General features: G+C 44.6%; 1 protein-coding gene across 3 annotated transcripts in view; it reads right to left on the bottom strand.

Moving 5' to 3' along the window:
• The window catches only part of LOC121527013 (rho GTPase-activating protein 21-like), a 153,468-nt gene that overhangs the window by 39,843 nt on the left and 93,731 nt on the right, over nt 1–19,894 (bottom strand). For all 3 annotated transcript variants that reach the window (XM_041813656.1, XM_041813653.1, XM_041813654.1), the window contains one exon: nt 17,332–17,353. In XM_041813656.1, coding sequence (XP_041669590.1) covers nt 17,332–17,353 — 22 coding nt within the window. The remainder of the gene's footprint in view (nt 1–17,331; nt 17,354–19,894) is intronic.

Below are 19,894 nucleotides of genomic sequence, written 5' to 3'. Positions count from 1 at the left end.
CACCTTAGGGTTAGGGTAGGGTAGGGGCCCTAACCCTAGCACCAACACTTTCCTCTCTGTTGTTATTCTGGACTCATTTTTAGATCACTGGAGTTCTTTTCATTATGTCTGGTTGGAGGTTAAATATTATATTTATAACTGTGAGCATTACCTACAAACTGAATATTACTGTCTGTCCCATTTTAATGTTACCTACATTCAGCTGATTTTGTGAAGAACTTAATGTCACTTTTATGTCTTTCTTAGATACGTCATCTCAAGATTGGCGAGATATCCACCAAAAATCCCCAGAATCTGGGAACCTACAAGCCCACCCAAAACTCTTTTCAGTACTTTTACAATTAATCCAACTGTTTCTGCCTCTTGCTTGTTTTACTACCCTGCTTTTATGAGGCACTTTGTTCTGTGTTGTTGTAAACTGCTCTCTAATCAAGGTCAATGATTTGTGGTTCTAAATACACTCTTTAATAGCAGCTGGTCATTTTCAGTTATTTCGACTTGGCCGTGTTGTTGTTGTGGGATCCCCGTCCTTCCATGAGCCCACGTGGAAAAGCACGCGTTCAGGAAGGCCTGAGGAAGGCCTGAGGAAGGCCTGTGGAAGGCCTGAGGAAGGACTGAGGAAAGACTGAGGAAGGCCTAAGGAAGGCCTGAGGAAGGCCTGAGGAAGGCTTGAGGAAGGCCTGAGGAAGGACTGAGGAAGGCCTGAGGAAGGACTGAGGAAGGCCTGAGGAAGGACTGAGGAAGGACTGAGGAAGGACTGAGGAAGGACTGAGGAAGGCCTGAGGAAGGACTGAGGAAGGACTGAGGAAGGACTGAGGAAGGACTGAGGAAGGCCTGAGGAAGGACTGAGGAAGGACTGAGGAAGGACTGAGGAAGGACTGAGGAAGGACTGAGGAAGGCCTGAGGAAGGCCTGAGGAAGGACTGAGGAAGGACTGAGGAAGGCCTGAGGAAGGACTGAGGAAGGCCTGAGGAAGGACTGAGGAAGGACTGAGGAAGGACTGAGGAAGGCCTGAAGAAGGACTGAGGAAGGACTGAGGAAGGACTGAAGAAGGACTGAGGAAGGCCTGAGGAAGGCTTGAGGAAGGACTGAGGAAGGACTGAGGAAGGACTGAGGAAGGCCTGAGGAAGGCCTGAGGAAGGACTGAGGAAGGCCTGAAGAAGGACTGAGGAAGGACTGAGGAAGGCCTGAGGAAGGCCTGAGGAAGGACTGAGGAAGGCCTGAAGAAGGACTGAGGAAGGACTGAGGAAGAACTGAGGCAGGCAGAGAAGCAGCAGAAGAACCCAGAGCAGAGCAGGCATCAGTGACAACAGAATAACACTGATAGAGGAGGAGTTGGGGTGGAGGAGGGATGCAAAAAGCCGCTTGCAGAGGGATCAGCAAAGCCTAGCCAGGCTAGAGCAGTATAAACATGCCAGATGATTAGCCAATAGCATGCTAGAGCATATCAGCTGATGAGTGAAATCAGCTGATCTCAGTCATACTGCAGCCCTTGACTCCATGGTCTGCCTGAACAGCATGCAACGTTCTAAGCTCGATTTAGATGGTCATTCTTCATAGAATTGTGTTAGCTTCCATCATCCATCCATTGACCCAGTATCTACACCGCTCGCCTCCTTTATGGTTGCTGGAGCCAATCCCAGCTGTCATTATGCAAGGGGTGAGGCTGGCCCTGGACGGGTCATTGGTGAATCACAGGGAGGACAGAGAGAGAGAAAGAAGCAGCTACAATCACACTGGCAGGTGATTTAGACCCACCAATCAACCTCACTAACATGTATTTGGATTGTTAGAGGAAGCTGGAGAACCCACCTGTTCAGTGGCAGTTTGTATTTTTTCTCCATTTTTGTTTCTGGACTGAGTCTTAAATGAGAGCACAGAGTCAAAAATAAAGTCTGTTTTCTCTTCAGTCTACAGTTTTTAAAGGTACTATGGGTTTTCAGACCGATAAAATCAATTCTAAAAATGAAAAAAAAAATAAAATAAAATAAAAAAAAATCTAAACCCAACTGATAAAGTAAAATTAAAACATAAAACAAAGTAGGACCCCCCCCCCCAAATTCTGCAACACTCACACACTAAAATGTCCATGCTAACCTCCTTTAAAGCAGTTTTCTTTAACAAACCTTATCAAACGATGTGTAAATGTGGACTTCATCAACCAGACTGACCACAGTCTGCTAACAGACGTTAGTGATCAAAGTCCTGCTACCTCAGAGACAGCAGAGGACTTTCTGAGATGTTTGGGGCCTTTTTAGATACAACAGCTGAAGACAGAGGACAGGAAATGTGGGCAGGAACAAGAAGGGCAATCATGCCATAAATGGTAAAGACAGGAAGTTGACTCTGCAAATGATGTCATTAAGGACCAACAGGGACCCTAGCTCTATCTAATGAGCTATATTATTCACTTTTATACTCTTTATCTTCTAAAAGGCCCTTTTTGCCCATAAACTTGGATAAAAATAAAAACCAGTTGATCTTTAGACATTTGGGAAAAATAAAAAATATGAATTCCTAAGCCAGGAACATAAAGCCAGAGATTTCAATAAAAAACGATCGTCCAGGCTTATAAATAAGAAGATTCCAGAATTAAGCAACATATCTTCATTGAAACGAAGTGTTCCCCTTTGGTGGTTTTAATAGTTTAACAAAAAAGTGTCCATGCTTCTGAAAGCAGCTGCAGAATAACCAGATAGTTCTTGTATCTAGCCCATCCTCTGTCCCTCCATCCCTCCCTCCATTGACTCCACTCTGCTGTCAGATGTGTCCCGAGCTGCAGGACAGGACAGTGAGCAGAGGTCACAGCATGCAAACAAGCCTCCAGGGAGTCCGGTTTCACGTGACAGAGGGAGAGATGGCACACTATGTGGAGTGATGAGAGTACAGTAAGCAACTGCAGAAACAGAGCTAATTAAACAGACCATGAAGGGGCACTAATGACTTCTTTGAAATGCATGCACTCTAAAAAACCGCATATGAGTGTGTGTGTGTGTTTGCGCTCATCAAAAATCCTCTCTCCTCTGAGCTCTAATAAGCATCCATCTATTTCAGCCTCAGCTGCCTCCAGAAGCCCACAGGCAACATCAGAGCATCGTACTGTTCCTCCTCCAGGTAAGGCTGGATGATATGCATGCTGGTTTCACGAATGCCCTGCTGCACATGTACACAGCAGCAACATGCATGTATGACCTGGGTTAGGGGTTAGGGTTAGGGTTAGGAGACCCTCTGAAGAACCCACTCAGCTGAACTGCAGCAGATGTGTGCTCCAAGTGGTGCTTGGGAGCAACTTCAAAAGGTGAGGAGGCGAGGGAGATTTTCAATCATTGGTTTAAATCCCAGTCTAAAGCCTGGGTGTATCGTTAAAAAGCACTACCTTTATAATTGTGTTGATAACAGGTATGCCTGCATTCACAGGAGGAGCTAACACACCCCTTAGAGATTCTTCTACCTGCCGTGACATCGTCATGTACAGAGGTCAGAGTACTCCCTCTGGTGGCTGAAAACACAATAGAAGTCCTTTAAAAACCCTCTGGATACAAAGATAAACTGGGGTTCTACCTACAAGTGATTTCAAAGTGACTGGTTTCTATCTCATTCTGGACTCATTTAGATTTAATCAAGCCCAAAAATCTTTGCTTTAAACACCTTTTCTTCAGTATAAAAGACAGTAGATTCAATATGCATATGAGCCAGTGAGGCCCTTTTCCAGCCTGCTGCCCTATTGTAGTGAAATCAGTGCTATTAGAGGGTAGAGGGTAGCCTTAGATCCTGCAGGCTCATGTATAATCCAGCAGAAGGCAGTGTGGATTCTAAAATCCTTTCTGTCTCAGAGGGGAGAAGTGCAACTATTTCATTCCCTTCGTGTGCTGGTTCTTCTGCTCCTAGAATACCTGGTGGACCGATAATCTGGACCTCTGATCAGCTGAAGAACTGCATTGTCTTGCAGAGAACAATGCCAGACTGGCACTGAAGCATGTATGTTACATCACAGAGACGATGTCAGACAGACCCCCCATGTAGGTACAGATGTCAACAACCCCCCCGCTCGTCTCCCAATCCCAAAGCCAACCTCATCCAGCTCCAACTCTGCAGCACAAATTGGATTCTGTAAGTTTCCACGGCCCCTGCAGCTGGATGAACAGGATTAAACATGGAAATCTAAAGCTTTGGACATTTTTAAAGCTGCAAACTGTCTTACAGATTCAAAAAAAAGGAAAACCTCCTACATGGATTAATGAAATACACCATCAGCCTCAAAATGACTCTGGGCTGTTCCAAAACACCGGATGATGTTCAGACGTCTCCAGCTGCTCTTAGGGGCAGGGATGAGGTCCTCAGACCTCCATGAGGAGGAGCATGAGCATGAGCAGGAGCAGGAGCAGGAGCAGGAGCATGAGCAGGACCAAAAGCAGGAACATGAGCAGGAGCAAGAGCAGGAGCATGAGCGGAAGCATGAGCAGGAGCAGGAGCATGAGCAGGAGCATGAGCATGAGCAGGAGCAGGAGCAGGAGCATAAGCAGGAGCATGAGCATGAGCAGGACCATGAGCATGAGCAGGAGCAGGAGAATGAGCAGGACCAAAAACAGGAACATGACCAGGAGAAAAAGCAGGAGCAAGAGCATGAGCAGGAGCATGAGCATGAGCAGGAGCATGAGCATCAGCATGAGCAGGAGCATGAGCATGAGCAGGAGCAGGAGCAGGAGCATGAGCATGAGCATGAGCAGGAGCATGAGCATGAGCAGGAGCATGAGCAGGAGCAGGAGCAGGAGCATGAGCAGGAGCATGAGCATGAGCAGGACCATGAGCATGAGCAGGAGCAGGAGCAGGAGCATGAGCAGGACCAAAAACAGGAACATGAGAAGGAGTAGGAGCAGGAGCAGGAGCAGGACAAGGACCAAAAGCAGGAACATGACCAGGAGAAAAAGCAGGAGCAAGAGCATGAGCAGGAGCATGAGCATGAGCAGGAGCAGGAGCAGGAGCATGAGCAGGAGCATGAGCATGAGCATGAGCAAGAGCAGGAGCAGGAGCAGGAGAATGAGCAGGACCAAAAACAGGAACATGACCAGGAGAAAAAGCAGGAGCAAGAGCATGAGCAGGAGCATGAGCATGAGCAGGAGCATGAGCATGAGCATGAGCAGGAGCATGAGCATGAGCAGGAGCATGAGCATGAGCATGAGCAGGAGCATGAGCATGAGCAGGAGCAGGAGCAGGAGCATGAGCAGGAGCATGAGCATGAGCAGGACCATGAGCATGAGCAGGAGCAGGAGAATGAGCAGGACCAAAAACAGGAATATTGACCAGGAGAAAAAGCAGGAGCAAGAGCATGAGCAGGAGCATGAGCATGAGCAGGAGCATGAGCATCAGCATGAGCAGGAGCATGAGCATGAGCAGGAGCAGGAGCAGGAGCATGAGCATGAGCATGAGCAAGAGCAGGAGCAGGAGCAGGAGCATGAGCAGGAGCAGGAGCAGGAGCATGAGCAGGAGCAGGAGCATGAGCATGAGCAGGAGCAGGAGCATGAGCAGGAGCATGAGCATGAGCAGGAGCAGGAGCATGAGCATGAGCAGGAGCAGGAGCAGGAGCATGAGCATGAGCAGGAGCATGAGCAGGAGCATGAGCATGAGCAGGAGCAGGAGCATGAGCAGGAGCAGGAGCATGAGCAGGAGCAGGAGCATGAGCAGGAGCAGGAGCATGAGCAGGAGCAGGAGCAGGAGCATGAGCAGGAGCATGAGCAGGAGCAAGAGCATGAGCAGGAGCAGGAGCAGGAGCAGGAGCAGGAGCATGAGCAAGCTAGAAGTCTGACTGGAAACACTCATGTTACTGCAGTTTGTTTTAATCTGAATTACAATTGATACCAGAGCATTTTTAACTCTCATGTGGAAAAGCCTTTAATAATCCCAATACATCAGATTGATGTGGTGCTTTTCTCCCTTAGCGTGTGCACATTATGTCTGTTAGTGGAGGCTCTCAGATGAAACTGGAGCTAGACATCAGCTAACATCAGCTTAGGGGTTAAACATGTTTGATTTATCGTAGATTTAATGAAAAAGTCTTAAACAGGTAAAGATCAAAAATCTCTACTGCAGGTTTATTCTCCATGCTTCATAATAATATCTTAATATAAGGGGCCAAACCTGAGACCCCTCAGTCAGAGTATTCAGTTACTTTTCTGGATAATTATTCATCAACTGGCATCTCAAGCACAACCTTTAATTCAAGCATGATCAATCCTGTATTTTCAAACTAAACTGTTCACATACTAAGGCTGTCCCTACGCGTCTATTTCCCCATTCGGCTAAACTAAAGAGAAGAAAAGTCCTTAGAAAAGACGGGTTCCTCACAGGGTCAGTGTGTGTATGTGTGTGTGTGTGTGTGTGTGTGTGCCTGATACAGCGTGGCTAACATTAGAAGCTAGCACTGACAGTCTTCCTTCTTCTTTGATATTTGGCTTCTTCACTTTGGGTGAGTAGTTCTACTGAGTTCAATCCTCCACAGCCTACTTTCTACTTTAAAAACTCTTAAACGGTAATGCTCCTACGACACCTGAGTGCCATGGGAAAGCTCAGACAGGAGGGCTGTGAACTGAAGCCACAGCGGCCTCTAGTGGTGGGAGGTTCATTACAGTCTAACAGAGCACTGTACACCAGGATTTCAAGCCTGTGTTTATAAAAAAGGACATTTAGTTATGTGATTAGTTTAACTGAGTTGTAAATCCCACAGCGGCTAATCTGATCAACAAATTCAATCGTTTAACTGTGTGTCACTGAAGCGCTCTGTGGTCTCTGTGGTTTGCATCATTGCTAGGACTGGCATCCTAAATTCTTTAGAATCGTCTGTTTTTAACTAACAACAAAAAATTACAATACAAAAAAGTACTGCATCTACAGTTTCTGTTGCATTTTAGTTCAAATTGATGGAACAATGAAGCATTATGTGCTAGTTTCTGGTAGTTTCAGCTAGTCCTGGTCGGCCTCAGGACTCACCACCTCCTCTTAAATGAGTGATCATGACTAAAACTTCCTGACAATTTTCAGGAGCATTAATTCATTTAGCAAAGAAAATGGAGGTTTGTACGGTATGTGGAACAAAACATGACTAGTAAGAGACAGGACAAGAATGTCATTGCAGAAACCCTGAGCTGACATGCCAGAGGACGCTGTCATTTGTTCCATTCCCAATCATAGGGTTTCATTTTTGGTTGTTTTCTTGGTATTTTCAGAAATAAACTTATTAAAATGAAAAAAAAACTGTCTTGTTTCCCTTTAAGGAGTTAAATATGTTTAGATCTAGAGAAAATGACCCTAATTGCTCCATGATCATAGAAAAACAGTCAAATTAAATATTCTGATGTATGTCTGTTTAGACATTCTGCACATCAGGAACTTTAGGCCACGTTTTTTACAAAGCAACCCACTTTGGGTCCCAACCAACCAGTTAAGGAACCCCTGATCTGAAGACACCTTTCAGGTCTAGACCACTCCTTTACCCGTACTCTGAGGCCGTGGACAGAGTCGGACATCAGGACGACAGAGCGAGGAAGGATGTGGATAAGGAGCTGCAGGTCAGACTCAGTTCTGGCTGTCCCAACTGTCATGGCAAACAGCCTGAAACACAACTTTAATATTTCTATGAGCATGTTGAGCCAACTTCATCTAATTCAATACCATGAAATTTAATGGCAGCTTACATTCACTCAGCAGCCTCAGTTTGACCTGATTTACTGGCTTCTCAAACATTGTTTGAGATTTCCCTGGCCTAGAAAGCAAAAAAATACAATACAATACAAAACGAGAACTTTATTCATCCCCGAAGGGAAATTCATGCGTCTGGGATCCTCATCTGTTGACTGTAGAATTATAAAGTCTAATAGCTGATGGTATGAAAGATTTCCTAAATCTTTCTGTCCTGCAGCTCAGGGGTAGGAGCGGTCCACCACCGTTGTTTCTTTGCTCACTGAGGGAGATATGAAGTGGATGATCCATGTTTCTCAGAATGGCCTCCACCTTACTCAGTGCATGTCTCTCCACCTCATCCTCCAATGAGTTCAATTTGATTCCAACCATGGAGCCAGCTACCGGCATTTGAAAATGTCTCTTTTAAAAAGATAACTCAGTTAAACAGGAGGTACAAACCTGTTTCTGCTCTTCTGTTAGTCTGACACAGCCCTATCAGGTCTAATCCAGCAGGACTCAGCCTCTGGCTTTATGTCAGCGCTGCTCTGGGTTGGCTTCGGTCCCTGGCTGCACAGCTGGGCTCGCTTGTGTCGGCCAGCCCCCCCCCCCGTTGTTTTGGGTTAGATAATGTTATTCTTTAGAGGGCTGGGCCTGCTGCCCGCTCACTGCATTAACCCTGTCCTCTCTTTACCAATCATGTCACCCTCACATTCAGATGTTCCTCTATAAAATAACCTCAGTGATGCAGTTGGTTTGCTTCTCCTCAGCTGTGAGGAAGTGTACGTCCTCAGCTTTCCCATCACTTCATACACAGAGGAGGAGGAAGACTGTGTGTTTAGATGCTTATTAGTATCAGCAGAGAAATAAATCCTGGCACAGAGTACCCCCCGTACTGTGGGACGGTCAGAGCACAAGAACTCTTTACAGAAATACTTAAACCTTCAAAAGCACAGCATGTTCTGCTGTCAGACTTCAGCCTGAAGAAACCAGACTGGAGCCCTGGAGAAAATAAATACTGTAACTCTGTCTGTGTTCCTCCTGTTCCCAAGAAGCAGTTCACACACAAACCCGTCCAAATACAACTCAGCCTGAGAGCTTCACCTCTGCTGAAACACCTGTCTACCCGAGAACTGACCTCAGAGAATCCAGCACATACCCACAGCCGTCCTGAACGTGTCCTGAGATGGACAGGTCTCATTCTACTAATCACTGCAGTGTGGAAACAGTGGCAGGTCATGTCAGTCATCCCTGACACCACATCTCAGATCACCTTTAAGCCGCTGTCATCACTTAGGCTGGCAGAGCGGGAGGCTGTCCTTACACTGGAGTCAACAAGCAGGTGAAAATAGTGACGTAGAGTCTAAATACACTGACTGCAGCATGGCTGATGGCGAATACTGTCTATTATTTATAACCCTTTACCCTTTCAGGTCAGGGGTCTGGTGCTGATCCCAGCTGTTACTGGGCCAGAGGAAAGCTGCACCCTGGAAGAGCTGAAGTCAATCACAGTAATATGAAGAAGCAGCAACCTCCATGGTTTCAGAATGAAGCCAATGTGGAGATGCATCCTTCTTCAGGCTCCTCCCATCTGCATCCACACGCCTCTGCAGTAGGCCTCCACTGGTCGAAGCTCTGCAGTTGCTCTTCTTTGGACAGGGATAGGGTTAGCTCATAGGTGCAAACACTAACTCTAACAACATGTTAGAGGAGTTAGGGGCGGGGTCACTCCCCATAGTGGGCTGGTGACGTCCACATACCACATACTAGCCCCGCCCACCTTAAAGGAGGTGAAAAACTTTATAAGGATCTAAATCCAGAATTCAGTCTCATGTAGATCTCAGAGTTTCACATGTTTACAGCAGCCACACTCACACATATCTAGAGTGTTAGGACACACAGGTGTTTAAGTCAAACCTGAAATTCTGCTGCACACCTGTCCAGTAAATTCACTCCTGCTGGTTTTTCCAGCACACAGGAAGGTCGAAAACACTTTCCCCCTCTTTCTTTTCTGGGAATTTCAAATACCAAAATCCACCCAGGGAAAGAGGATATGTACCGACACCACTCTGAGCACACAGCAGAGAAAGACAGAAACTCACTCTTTTGTTTTCTGTCTGTAAAAGCAGCCAAACTCTAGACTGAGGGAGTTCAACAAGAGACAAAGATCTGGAGACCCTGGGCTGATTTAGTCCTAAATGGCCAAAGACCTGGCGTGGACCACAGACGAGGCGTGGACCACAGACGAGGCGTGGACCACAGACGAGGCGTGGACCACAGACGTGGCGTGGGCCTCGGTGATGCCTGACGCTCGTTTGCTGCTAGGACACGCTGGCTCTAAACACTGATGCTCTCCTACATCTAACCTATACATCTAGAACTTTCAATCCCTGTTTGAAAGAGTTTTTCTGTCAATGATACAACCTCAATTCCAAAAAAGTTGGGACACTGTCTGTGTAAAATGGAAATAAAAACAGAATCCCATAAATGAATATCTTATTTAGAATAAAACATGAACAACATCAGATGTTGAAACTCGGACATCTAAGCATTTCATGAAAATATCAGCTCATTTAGAATTTGATAGCAGCAACACTTTTCAAAAAAGTACAGACAGAACCACCAAAGGCTGTCAATTTATTCTACTCTGAAAAACAGAGCAGCAGTTTGCCTCTAATGAGGTTAGTGATCAACAGGCCAGTAACATAGCTGAGTATAAAAGGAGCATTTTAGAGAAGCAGAGTCTCTCAGATGGGCAGAGGTTCACCAATCTGCACTAAAAAATGACGTCTAAAAGTTGTGGAAAATGTTTAGAAAAAATGTTCCTCAACTTAAAATTGACTTCCATCTACAGTTGATAATATCATCAACAGATTCAGAGAATCAGGAGAAGTTCTCTCTGCAGAGAAGGCTGTACCAGTTAAAATGAAAGTAAAAGCTACACTCTTCAAAGAAGAAGAAGCCATGTGTGAACACCATCCAGAACCACCACCGCCATCTCTGGGCTCATTTAAAATGGAAAACTGTTCTGTGGTCAGAAGAAACCACAGACGGCGTGTCCTGTGGACTAAAGAGGAGAGGGAGCATCCAGCTGGTTCTCCTGGCTCAGGTCTAAAGCCTGCATCTCTGATGGTATGGGGTTGTATTAGTGCCTATGGCGTGGGCAGTAGAGAGAGCTTTTAGAGACACATATGCTCCCATCCAGACAACGTCTCTGTCAGGGAAGGCTGCCACTACTTCAGCAGGACATCCTAAACCACAGACCACATCCATCAAGACATTTGGCACTTCATGAAACAAAGAAGACCCAGGACTTATGAGCAGACAAGAATGGGACAACATTCCTCTCCCAAACTCCATCAGCTGGTCTCCTCACCTCCCAGATGTTTACAGACTGTTGCTGGAATGCTAAACATGGTCCTGTCTCTACTTCTGTAGATGTGTTGCTCCTATCAAATTCTAAATGAGCTGATATGTTTCATTAAATTGCAAACTGTCTCAGTTTCAACATCTGATCTGTTGTTTTGTTCTATTGTGAATGAAATATAGGTGTATGATTTGTGAATCATTGCATATTTATTTACATTTTACACTGAATTTTCAATCATTCAAATGTATTTCCTAATCTCCCTGTCTTGATTTAATCTGGCTTCAACACATCCGTCTGCTTGTTTGTCTGCTTTGTATTCCTGCTCTGTCTTGAATGGAGAATCTTAAAGTGTTATTTCTGTAAACTCATACGTTGTGTAAGAGCAGAAAGCCTTGCAGCACCAGATTGTGTTTGGGTATCTGCCTAGAAAAGCTTCAATGTTGAACTAATGCTAGGTGGGTGGGTGCACAGTATGTCATAACAGATAAACACATTAGCATCACCATTACTCACACTTGAGATTCCGAAAGGATGCAACAAGAATGAGGAAGGGAAAGATATTTGATTAAATCACTCTAGATTTGGGGGTTCAGAGTGAGGCCGGGTCAGGAAGTTTCTCTGCAGACAGAGAGAGATAGAGAAAGGACGAGTGAGAGGAAGACTCAGATCTTTGTTAAAGAAGGTGGGGTGTTTAAAAGCTCTCTGGAGGATCTGGGGGAATTCTGTTTGCTTGTGCTGCATTACATTCCCTCTGCAGACTTTATGGGAACCAACCAGAATCTGACGTTTGAAAAAGGGGAAATAAAGAGAAAAGTGTTCACGTTGAAAGGAAAACAAATATTTGAACAGATGGAGAAACTTTTTCTGTTGCTTCTCTCACAGCGCTGTGGCTCCAAAGCTTCATAAGTCGAGCATGAAACGCCTCATTGGGATTTCTACCCGAACCCACAGCTTAGAGAGAGATCCATGAGAGAGAGACAGGGAGGAGGAGAGGAAGTCCGATAAAGAGGAAGATTCTGGATAAGAGCTGCTTGGTATGTAGACAACCGCTGTGAAAGGAAATCAGCAAAACCATACCATGCACACTGACTGTACATCACTGTTTATCTGTGTGTGTGTGTTTCTGCGTATACGTGTGTGTTTTCTGGAGGTCTGAACGTGTTTGCAGCGGCAACACCCAGCTAGTCAACATGCGGTCAGCAGGCGCTCCCCCCTTCGCTCTCCAAACACGACAGTCTCATCACACGCTGGCATGAAGTCAAGCAAATAAACTCGAGTGCTGCGAGTGAACACCACAGAGCTGCCTCTGCCAGAGCAAACTGAAACCTGCAGAAACTTTCAAACCTGCCAGAGCAAACTGAAACATGCAGGAAACATGTAGAAACTTTCAAATCTGCCAGAGCAAACTGAAACCTGCAGAAACTTTCAAACCTGCCAGAGCAAACTGAAACATGCAGGAAACATGTAGAAACTTTCAAATCTGCCAGAGCAAACTGAAACATGCAGGAAACATGTAGAAACTTTCAAATCTGCCAGAGCAAACTGAAACATGCAGGAAACATGTAGAAACTTTCAAATCTGCCAGAGCAAACTGAAACATGCAGAAACCTGCAGAAACCTGCAGGAACATGTAGAAACTTTCAAATCTGCCAGAGCAAACTGAAACATGCAGAAACCTGCAGAAACCTGCAGGAACATGCAGAAACTTTCAAATCTGCCAGAGCAAACTGAAACATCAGAAACACATAGAAACTAGGGGTGGGACAAAAAATCAATACACTGAAATATTGCGATACTTCCTGGCGTGATATTGTATCGATATTTTAAAATGCAGTATCGATATTTAATTAATTAGCTAATTATTCACTTTGTTGGTGCGGTAGTTTCTGGTGTAATTTCACCCCCTGACCGCTAGTTGGCGGCAGGCATCGCTAGCTGGCAGTTGACTCTTGCCTCTTCTCTCTTAAGACAACGAGATCACACAAGACTTCCGGTCTGTGTGAGCCGGTTGCTTGTACCTACCCAGCAGAGCGACTTCTGCTGCATTCATAGTGGATGTGTGGACTTATTTTGGCTTCCAAAACATTAAAGACAGCACAAACTTAGACAGGAGTTAGACAGTCGTTTGCAAGATATGCCACGCCAGAGTAAAATACTGAGACAACACAACGAATCTAAGAGTTAGGCATCATCGCGTTAGCGCTACAGCTAATGGCTAACATCAACAAACAAGCCCGTTGAAGCTACCGCTGGTCTCTACTCTTGCAACCATAATCACAGTCGTTTCATTTGTAAGGACCTGTCCCGTGTAGTGTCGTTAAGAATGACGGCTTCGGTAACACAAGAAAGAAATACTGGCCGGTCACGTCATGCCCTCCGCAAAACACAGTCCATCAGTCTTAAAGCTGGACGTGACGATCAGCTCGTCTCCCATAGTCTCCCTCCACAAACACATTATGTGATGACATAAAAAACTGATAAAATATGAAATATAGAGGATTTGAGTACATTTACTTTATAATAATTTATTCCCCTTTTCTTAAAAAAAAATCACGGCAGCATTTTAATTCAGTGCAACAAATGGGGAAAATCCTCATCTTCAGATTGAACAAAGATAGGTCAAATGCGAGATGATGCAGGACTATATATTTTTTAAACAGCTTAATTCTACATTGTTAAATTCGATATTAACTTAAAATTACATAATAAGTTATACATATATATACTACACACATATGTATGGACTTTATGCACTTCATATTCAGTATTTAGCTCAGTCTGTGTCAAATTCTGTGAAATTGATACTAAATTGTTGTGAATAAACTGAGAAATCCTGCACTTGACCATTTTATAACTATTTTGTATTCTCTAGATGTATGGTTATACACATGCGATGTGTATTTTTCCTAATATAGTCTGTAGGCATCATTATCATTCATCTTTTTCACTGGTGTTTTAAAAGCTAACTAAAGATTGCAAAAATCGGCAATATTGTAGAATCGCAATTTAAATCAAATCGGCACCTAAAAAATCATAAAAAATCGAATCGGGAGAAAAGTGAGTCGTCCCAGCCCTAGTAGAAACATGCAGAAACATGCAGAAACGTGCCGATCTGCCAAAGCAAACTGCAGAAACATGCAGAGAAAACTTTATGAGATCACCTAACACATGATGTCTTCTGTGATGATTACAATGCATACGATCCTTTGTGTCGCAGCGCCTTTTTCATGATGTTTCTGTGGATTTTTCTGCTTCACTACCTTAGTTTTTGGCTGTCTTGACTTTACTGCTTTTCTTTTAAATATACATGAGGCCAGTCATGCTCTGTCCAGCTTTATAAATGTTGGGATGACTCTCAGGTTGCCACAGTTTTAGATTTTATTTGTACTTCAGTGCTGCTCAAGTAAACATCGAATAAAATCAAAGCTTGTTTCAATATCAAGGCAACAAAAATAGAAGTCCTAGGAACTTATTTTCAACTTTTTTTGTTGAACTCAAAATGGCAGACCTGCAGACTGTCTGAGGTGGACAGATGTAGTGCTGATAATGTTTCTACTGAAAAGTTAAGAATGTATTTCTGCAGTTCACACTGTTCTCTCTCCCATTCTCTTTAAGCAGCTTTAGGTTTAAAACACTCGAGAAGATCTGAAGGGTTTATGTCACGCTTTGGGACTTTCTGATGCAACTGATGATTAAAATACTAAAGATTGTTTTTCATTCTAACATGCTGGATCAACAATACCAAAGTAAAAAAAAAAAGAAGACTCATATTTTGCCCTTTATTCTGAAAGAGCACTAGAACAGGAAACAGCAGGCAGCCTGCTTGGTGGACTCTCCTGTCACCTCAAAAACTGCTGTATCTGTGCAGCGCGAGCCCATTAAACCCTCTGAGCTGTAGTAGATGTGCAGATATGAAGAGAGAAGTTGCTGGCATCTTAAAAATGATTTTAATCATCCATGGCTGCAGGATGGACTTTAATCTGGGTCAAAACAAAAACAGTCTTCGCTAAGGTCATGACCCCAGTGGTTGCCATGGTAGCTTCTTCTTCCCTCATCCTTGTTGGGGTTGTAAACCAGCTACGTGCATACCACCACCTGCTGTTTCAGACCAAGTAAATACGTAAGTGGGCCTGGGTATCGTGATGTGGAGGTGGAAGATCCTGAATTGATTTATAAATGTCCAATAATCAATCATCAATAACTTCAAATATTTAACACTGTGGAATAGCAGGATTTTAGATTACCAGCTGTGACATTTTTTTGTTTCAGAAATGTTACATGGAAATGAAGCTGCTACCCTGGTTTCAGTGCAATCTTAAATTTCCAGTTTACACACATCTACCATCAGAGAATAGCAGGGGTGCACCGATCGATCGGCCAAGATTGGTATCGGCGCCGATTTCCTTAATTTTAGGAGATCGGCGATCGGCTGATCCTTGTAAATAAGATCGGTGGATGAGATCAGTTTCATCTGCCTCTACCCACTAAAATGTGAAAAATGAAAGACTAAAGGAACTGATATAATTTAGTAGTTTGGACAGCAATGCTATAAACTTTTCATTTATATTTGAGAGAACTACCTCATGTGCAGTTAAAACAACAATCGGCAGGTCAGGCTTTTTAAAGATCCGTGATTGGCCAGAAAATTGCAATCGGTGCACCCCTAGAGAATAGTGGAATGTATCTCCTTTATTCTAAACACTAATGCAGTGTTTTTATCTATTAGACACGGTGAGAACAGAAATGTAAAAAAAGTGCACTAAAATGCATCAATAATCGATAAAGAATCAAATCGTAGCTCTATGAATTGTAATCGAATCAAATGGTGAGGTGCATAAAGATTCCCACCTTTGCCATCCTGATGGACCTCTGCAGAGTCCAAATATCTCAGATTTAAGGACGTCAGTCTGTTTTTGTCAGGCTGTGGCAACAACAGTGGAAGATTCTGTACACCTGTGGTTCAGCCCCTCTCCCCTCTGTTTATATGGCATCACAAGTTAGTTTTTACTGAGTTCAGAGAACAGATCTTTATTTATGACTGTACCTGTCCGCATCAGCAGCAGAGCTTAGTCTGTCAGCCTGCTGAGAGCCAATGAAGGCTTTAGGAGGAGCTGGAGGTAAGCCAAGGGACTTCCTGTCACCGCAGGGGCTCTGATCATTATTCACCCGCTATGAGCTTCAGTATGAATGGCTCTCACACACTCAGAACACACTACAAAATGAGGAATGGGCCCACACACACCAGCACACGAGTTTAACATGACTTCATCTTTTCAGTCTTTGCTACAGAAACCCCCTGTAGGCTTTTCTCCTTCCACAGCAGGAGTTCCTGTGAGTTATTTCATGTTTAAGGCTGGTGTTGGATGAGGAGGGGGGATGTTGAGGAGTTAAGGTGGGAGGGGAGAGGAATGTGACACTTGAGGCCAAGAGGGATGATGAGGGACACTTGCAGGAATCTCTCAATTTCCCGTCAAGAGGCGTTCAAGAGTCAGATTTATCACAAAGAAGCCCCGAACTCCTCGTTTTCTCCGTCCACTCACGCCATAACAATCTGCTGAATCACACCTGGGTGAAGTTTTGGGTTGAAAAGAGGCTAAACAAACAGCTAACAATAATATCCATGTTTGTACTGCAGACAAAGAAACTAACCCTCCTGCCAAAAAGGGATCTGATCTCCTAAACATCCACCTAGGATAAATAAACAGCCTTTTAACATCCTTTTTGTTTAATCAGTGCAAAACACAAGTAGGTATTTCATTCAATGAAAATGTAGTAGATAATTACTTTTGGAGCACATATTTGCTGTTGTTTATGTACATAGGAGCCCTTGTACACATGTTTGAGTCTCTGAAATGTTTTAGCAGGCTGGTGATGAATGGCAGTAGAGGAATCCTCCTGCATTCATGCTGTGCTGCAGACGTGAGCAGAATACAGAGAGAGACGGACGCTGGATGCTCTGAGGAATGCTGAGGCCTTGCCAAGCTAGCAGGCTAACAGCACAGCCACTCAGAGGAGCCAGGACTAAAGCTTTGAACCACAAAGAGGAGCAAGACGACGCCTGTCTGCAGAAAAGATGGCTTCAGACAGTGTTTGGTATGAAATCAGGGCATTTATAAAGCTGCTTCTAATATGATGTTATAATAAGTAAGTAAAGGATCACTAAAAGCATCTCTTTCAGTAAAGCCTTGGAATCAATGACAGTAATGGAGTGTTTTATCCCTGTAAGTGGAGGTTATTAAAGGTGAAACACCTGATCCAGATCACAGTTTTTCTTAGAGTTAGTCCACTCACCTCGACTGCCATTCTCTTCATCCTAGAAGGGAAAACAGAAAATGAAGGTTAGATCTGTGATGTTATTTCATTCAAGTTCCCCTTTTCATGGACATGTGGCTATTATTAGTCCTTAAATACGGTGGCCGAGAAGTCTCACACGAATGCAAATTCAATTTCAATTCAAATTCAATTTTATTTGTCAGTGCTGCCTCCAACAAGCCCAAAAATGAGACACTACAGATTTAGGAATATTACTGTTGTGTACACCGAACATCTCCAGCTGTTAATAAATGATGGTTGCTTACGACACGAGATACACAGATCAAAAGATGACGGACACAGAAATCAAGAAATGGTTATTGAATGGACAGTAGAGCCTCATTAAAGCTTAATTTCCCTCTGAGCTCTGGTTAAAATCCACTCAGCAGCTTTAATCAGAGACACATATGTTCTCCACGTATCCTTTAAGACCCACCCCACTCTCCAAAAGCTTTCCTTAAGACGATGTGACCTTCTTGACTCAACATCCTCAAACTGTGATTAACCAACAGCTCCATGAGAGTAATCATAATGAAATGACTGAACTGGTCCTTGATGGTTAGGGTTACGTAACGGCGACTGCTGAGAGTTCACAGTCAGTGTGACCTGATGGATTAAACTTTGGTTTCACTTTGATTTCCTCCCCAGAATAAAACGGTACGGCAGGAAAGCTAGAGCCGGCTGGAGACTGACAGAACTACATCTAACAGCTACGGACAAGGCTTCCCTCCTCCATAACAATAACACCGTCACAGCTGAAACCACTGAACATGAACGACAGCTCACATCATCCCTCCACCAGAGCTCTGAGAGAAACAGGGGCAACGATCTACCATGTCCACTACAGACCTGGTCCTCATCCATGTTAGACTGGGTCATGGTCCTCATCCATGTTAGACTGGGTCATGGTCCTCATTCATGTTAGACTGGGTCATGGTCCTCATCCATGTTAGACTGGGTCATGGTCCTCATCCATGTTATACTGGGTCATGGTCCACACCCATGTTAGACTGGGTCATGGTCCTCATCCATGTTAGACTGGGTCATGGTCCTCATCCATGTTAGACTGGGTCATGGTCCTCATCCATGTTAGACTGGGTCATGGTCCTCATTCATGTTAGACTGGGTCATGGTCCTCATCCATGTTAGACTGGGTCATGGTCCTCATCCATGTTATACTGGGTCATGGTCCACACCCATGTTAGACTGGGTCATGGTCCTCATCCATGTTAGACTGGGTCATGGTCCTCATTCATGTTAGACTGGGTCATGGTCCTCATCCATGTTAGACTGGGTCATGGTCCTCATTCATGTTAGACTGGGTCATGGTCCTCATTCATGTTAGACTGGGTCATGGTCCTCATCCATGTTAGACTGGGTCATGGTCCTCATCCATGTTATACTGGGTCATGGTCCTCATCCATGTTAGACTGGGTCATGGTCCTCATCCATGTTATACTGGGTCATGGTCCACACCCATGTTAGACTGGGTCATGGTCCTCATCCATGTTAGACTGGGTCATGGTCCTCATTCATGTTAGACTGGTTCATGGTCCTCATCCATGTTAGACTGGGTCATGGTCCTCATTCATGTTAGACTGGGTCATGGTCCTCATCCATGTTAGACTGGGTCATGGTCCACATCCATGTTAGACTGGGTCATGGTCCTCATCCATGTTAGACTGGGTCATGGTCCTCATCCATGTTAGACTGGTTCATGGTCCTCATCCATGTTAGACTTGGTCATGGTCCTCATTCATGTTAGACTGGGTCATGGTCCTCATCCATGTTAGACTGGGTCATGGTCCACATCCATGTTAGACTGGGTCATGGTCCTTATCCATGTTAGACTGGGTCATGGTCCTCATCCATGTTAGACTGGTTCATGGTCCTCATCCATGTTAGACTGGGTCATGGTCCTCATTCATGTTAGACTGGGTCATGGTCCTCATCCATGTTAGACTGGGTCATGGTCCACATCCATGTTAGACTGGGTCATGGTCCTCATCCATGTTAGACTGGGTCATGGTCCTCATCCATGTTAGACTGGGTCATGGTCCTCATCCATGTTAGACTGGGTCATGGTCCTCATCCATGTTAGACTGGTTCATGGTCCTCATTCATGTTAGACTGGGTCATGGTCCTCATCCATGTTAGACTGGGTCATGGTCCACATCCATGTTAGACTGGGTCATGGTCCTCATCCATGTTAGACTGGGTCATGGTCCTCATCCATGTTAGACTGGGTCATGGTCCTCATCCATGTTAGACTGGGTCATGGTCCTCATCCATGTTAGACTGGTTCATGGTCCTCATCCATGTTAGACTGGGTCATGGTCCTCATTCATGTTAGACTGGGTCATGGTCCTCATCCATGTTAGACTGGGTCATGGTCCACATCCATGTTAGACTGGGTCATGGTCCTCATCCATGTTAGACTGGGTCATGGTCCTCATCCATGTTATACTGGGTCATGGTCCACACCCATGTTAGACTGGGTCATGGTCCTCATCCATGTTAGACTGGGTCATGGTCCTCATTC

Source organism: Cheilinus undulatus, linkage group 19, assembly GCF_018320785.1.
Source record: "Cheilinus undulatus linkage group 19, ASM1832078v1, whole genome shotgun sequence".
Classification (NCBI taxonomy): Eukaryota; Metazoa; Chordata; class Actinopteri; order Labriformes; family Labridae; genus Cheilinus; species Cheilinus undulatus.
This window is presented reverse-complemented; position numbering and strand designations above follow the sequence as displayed.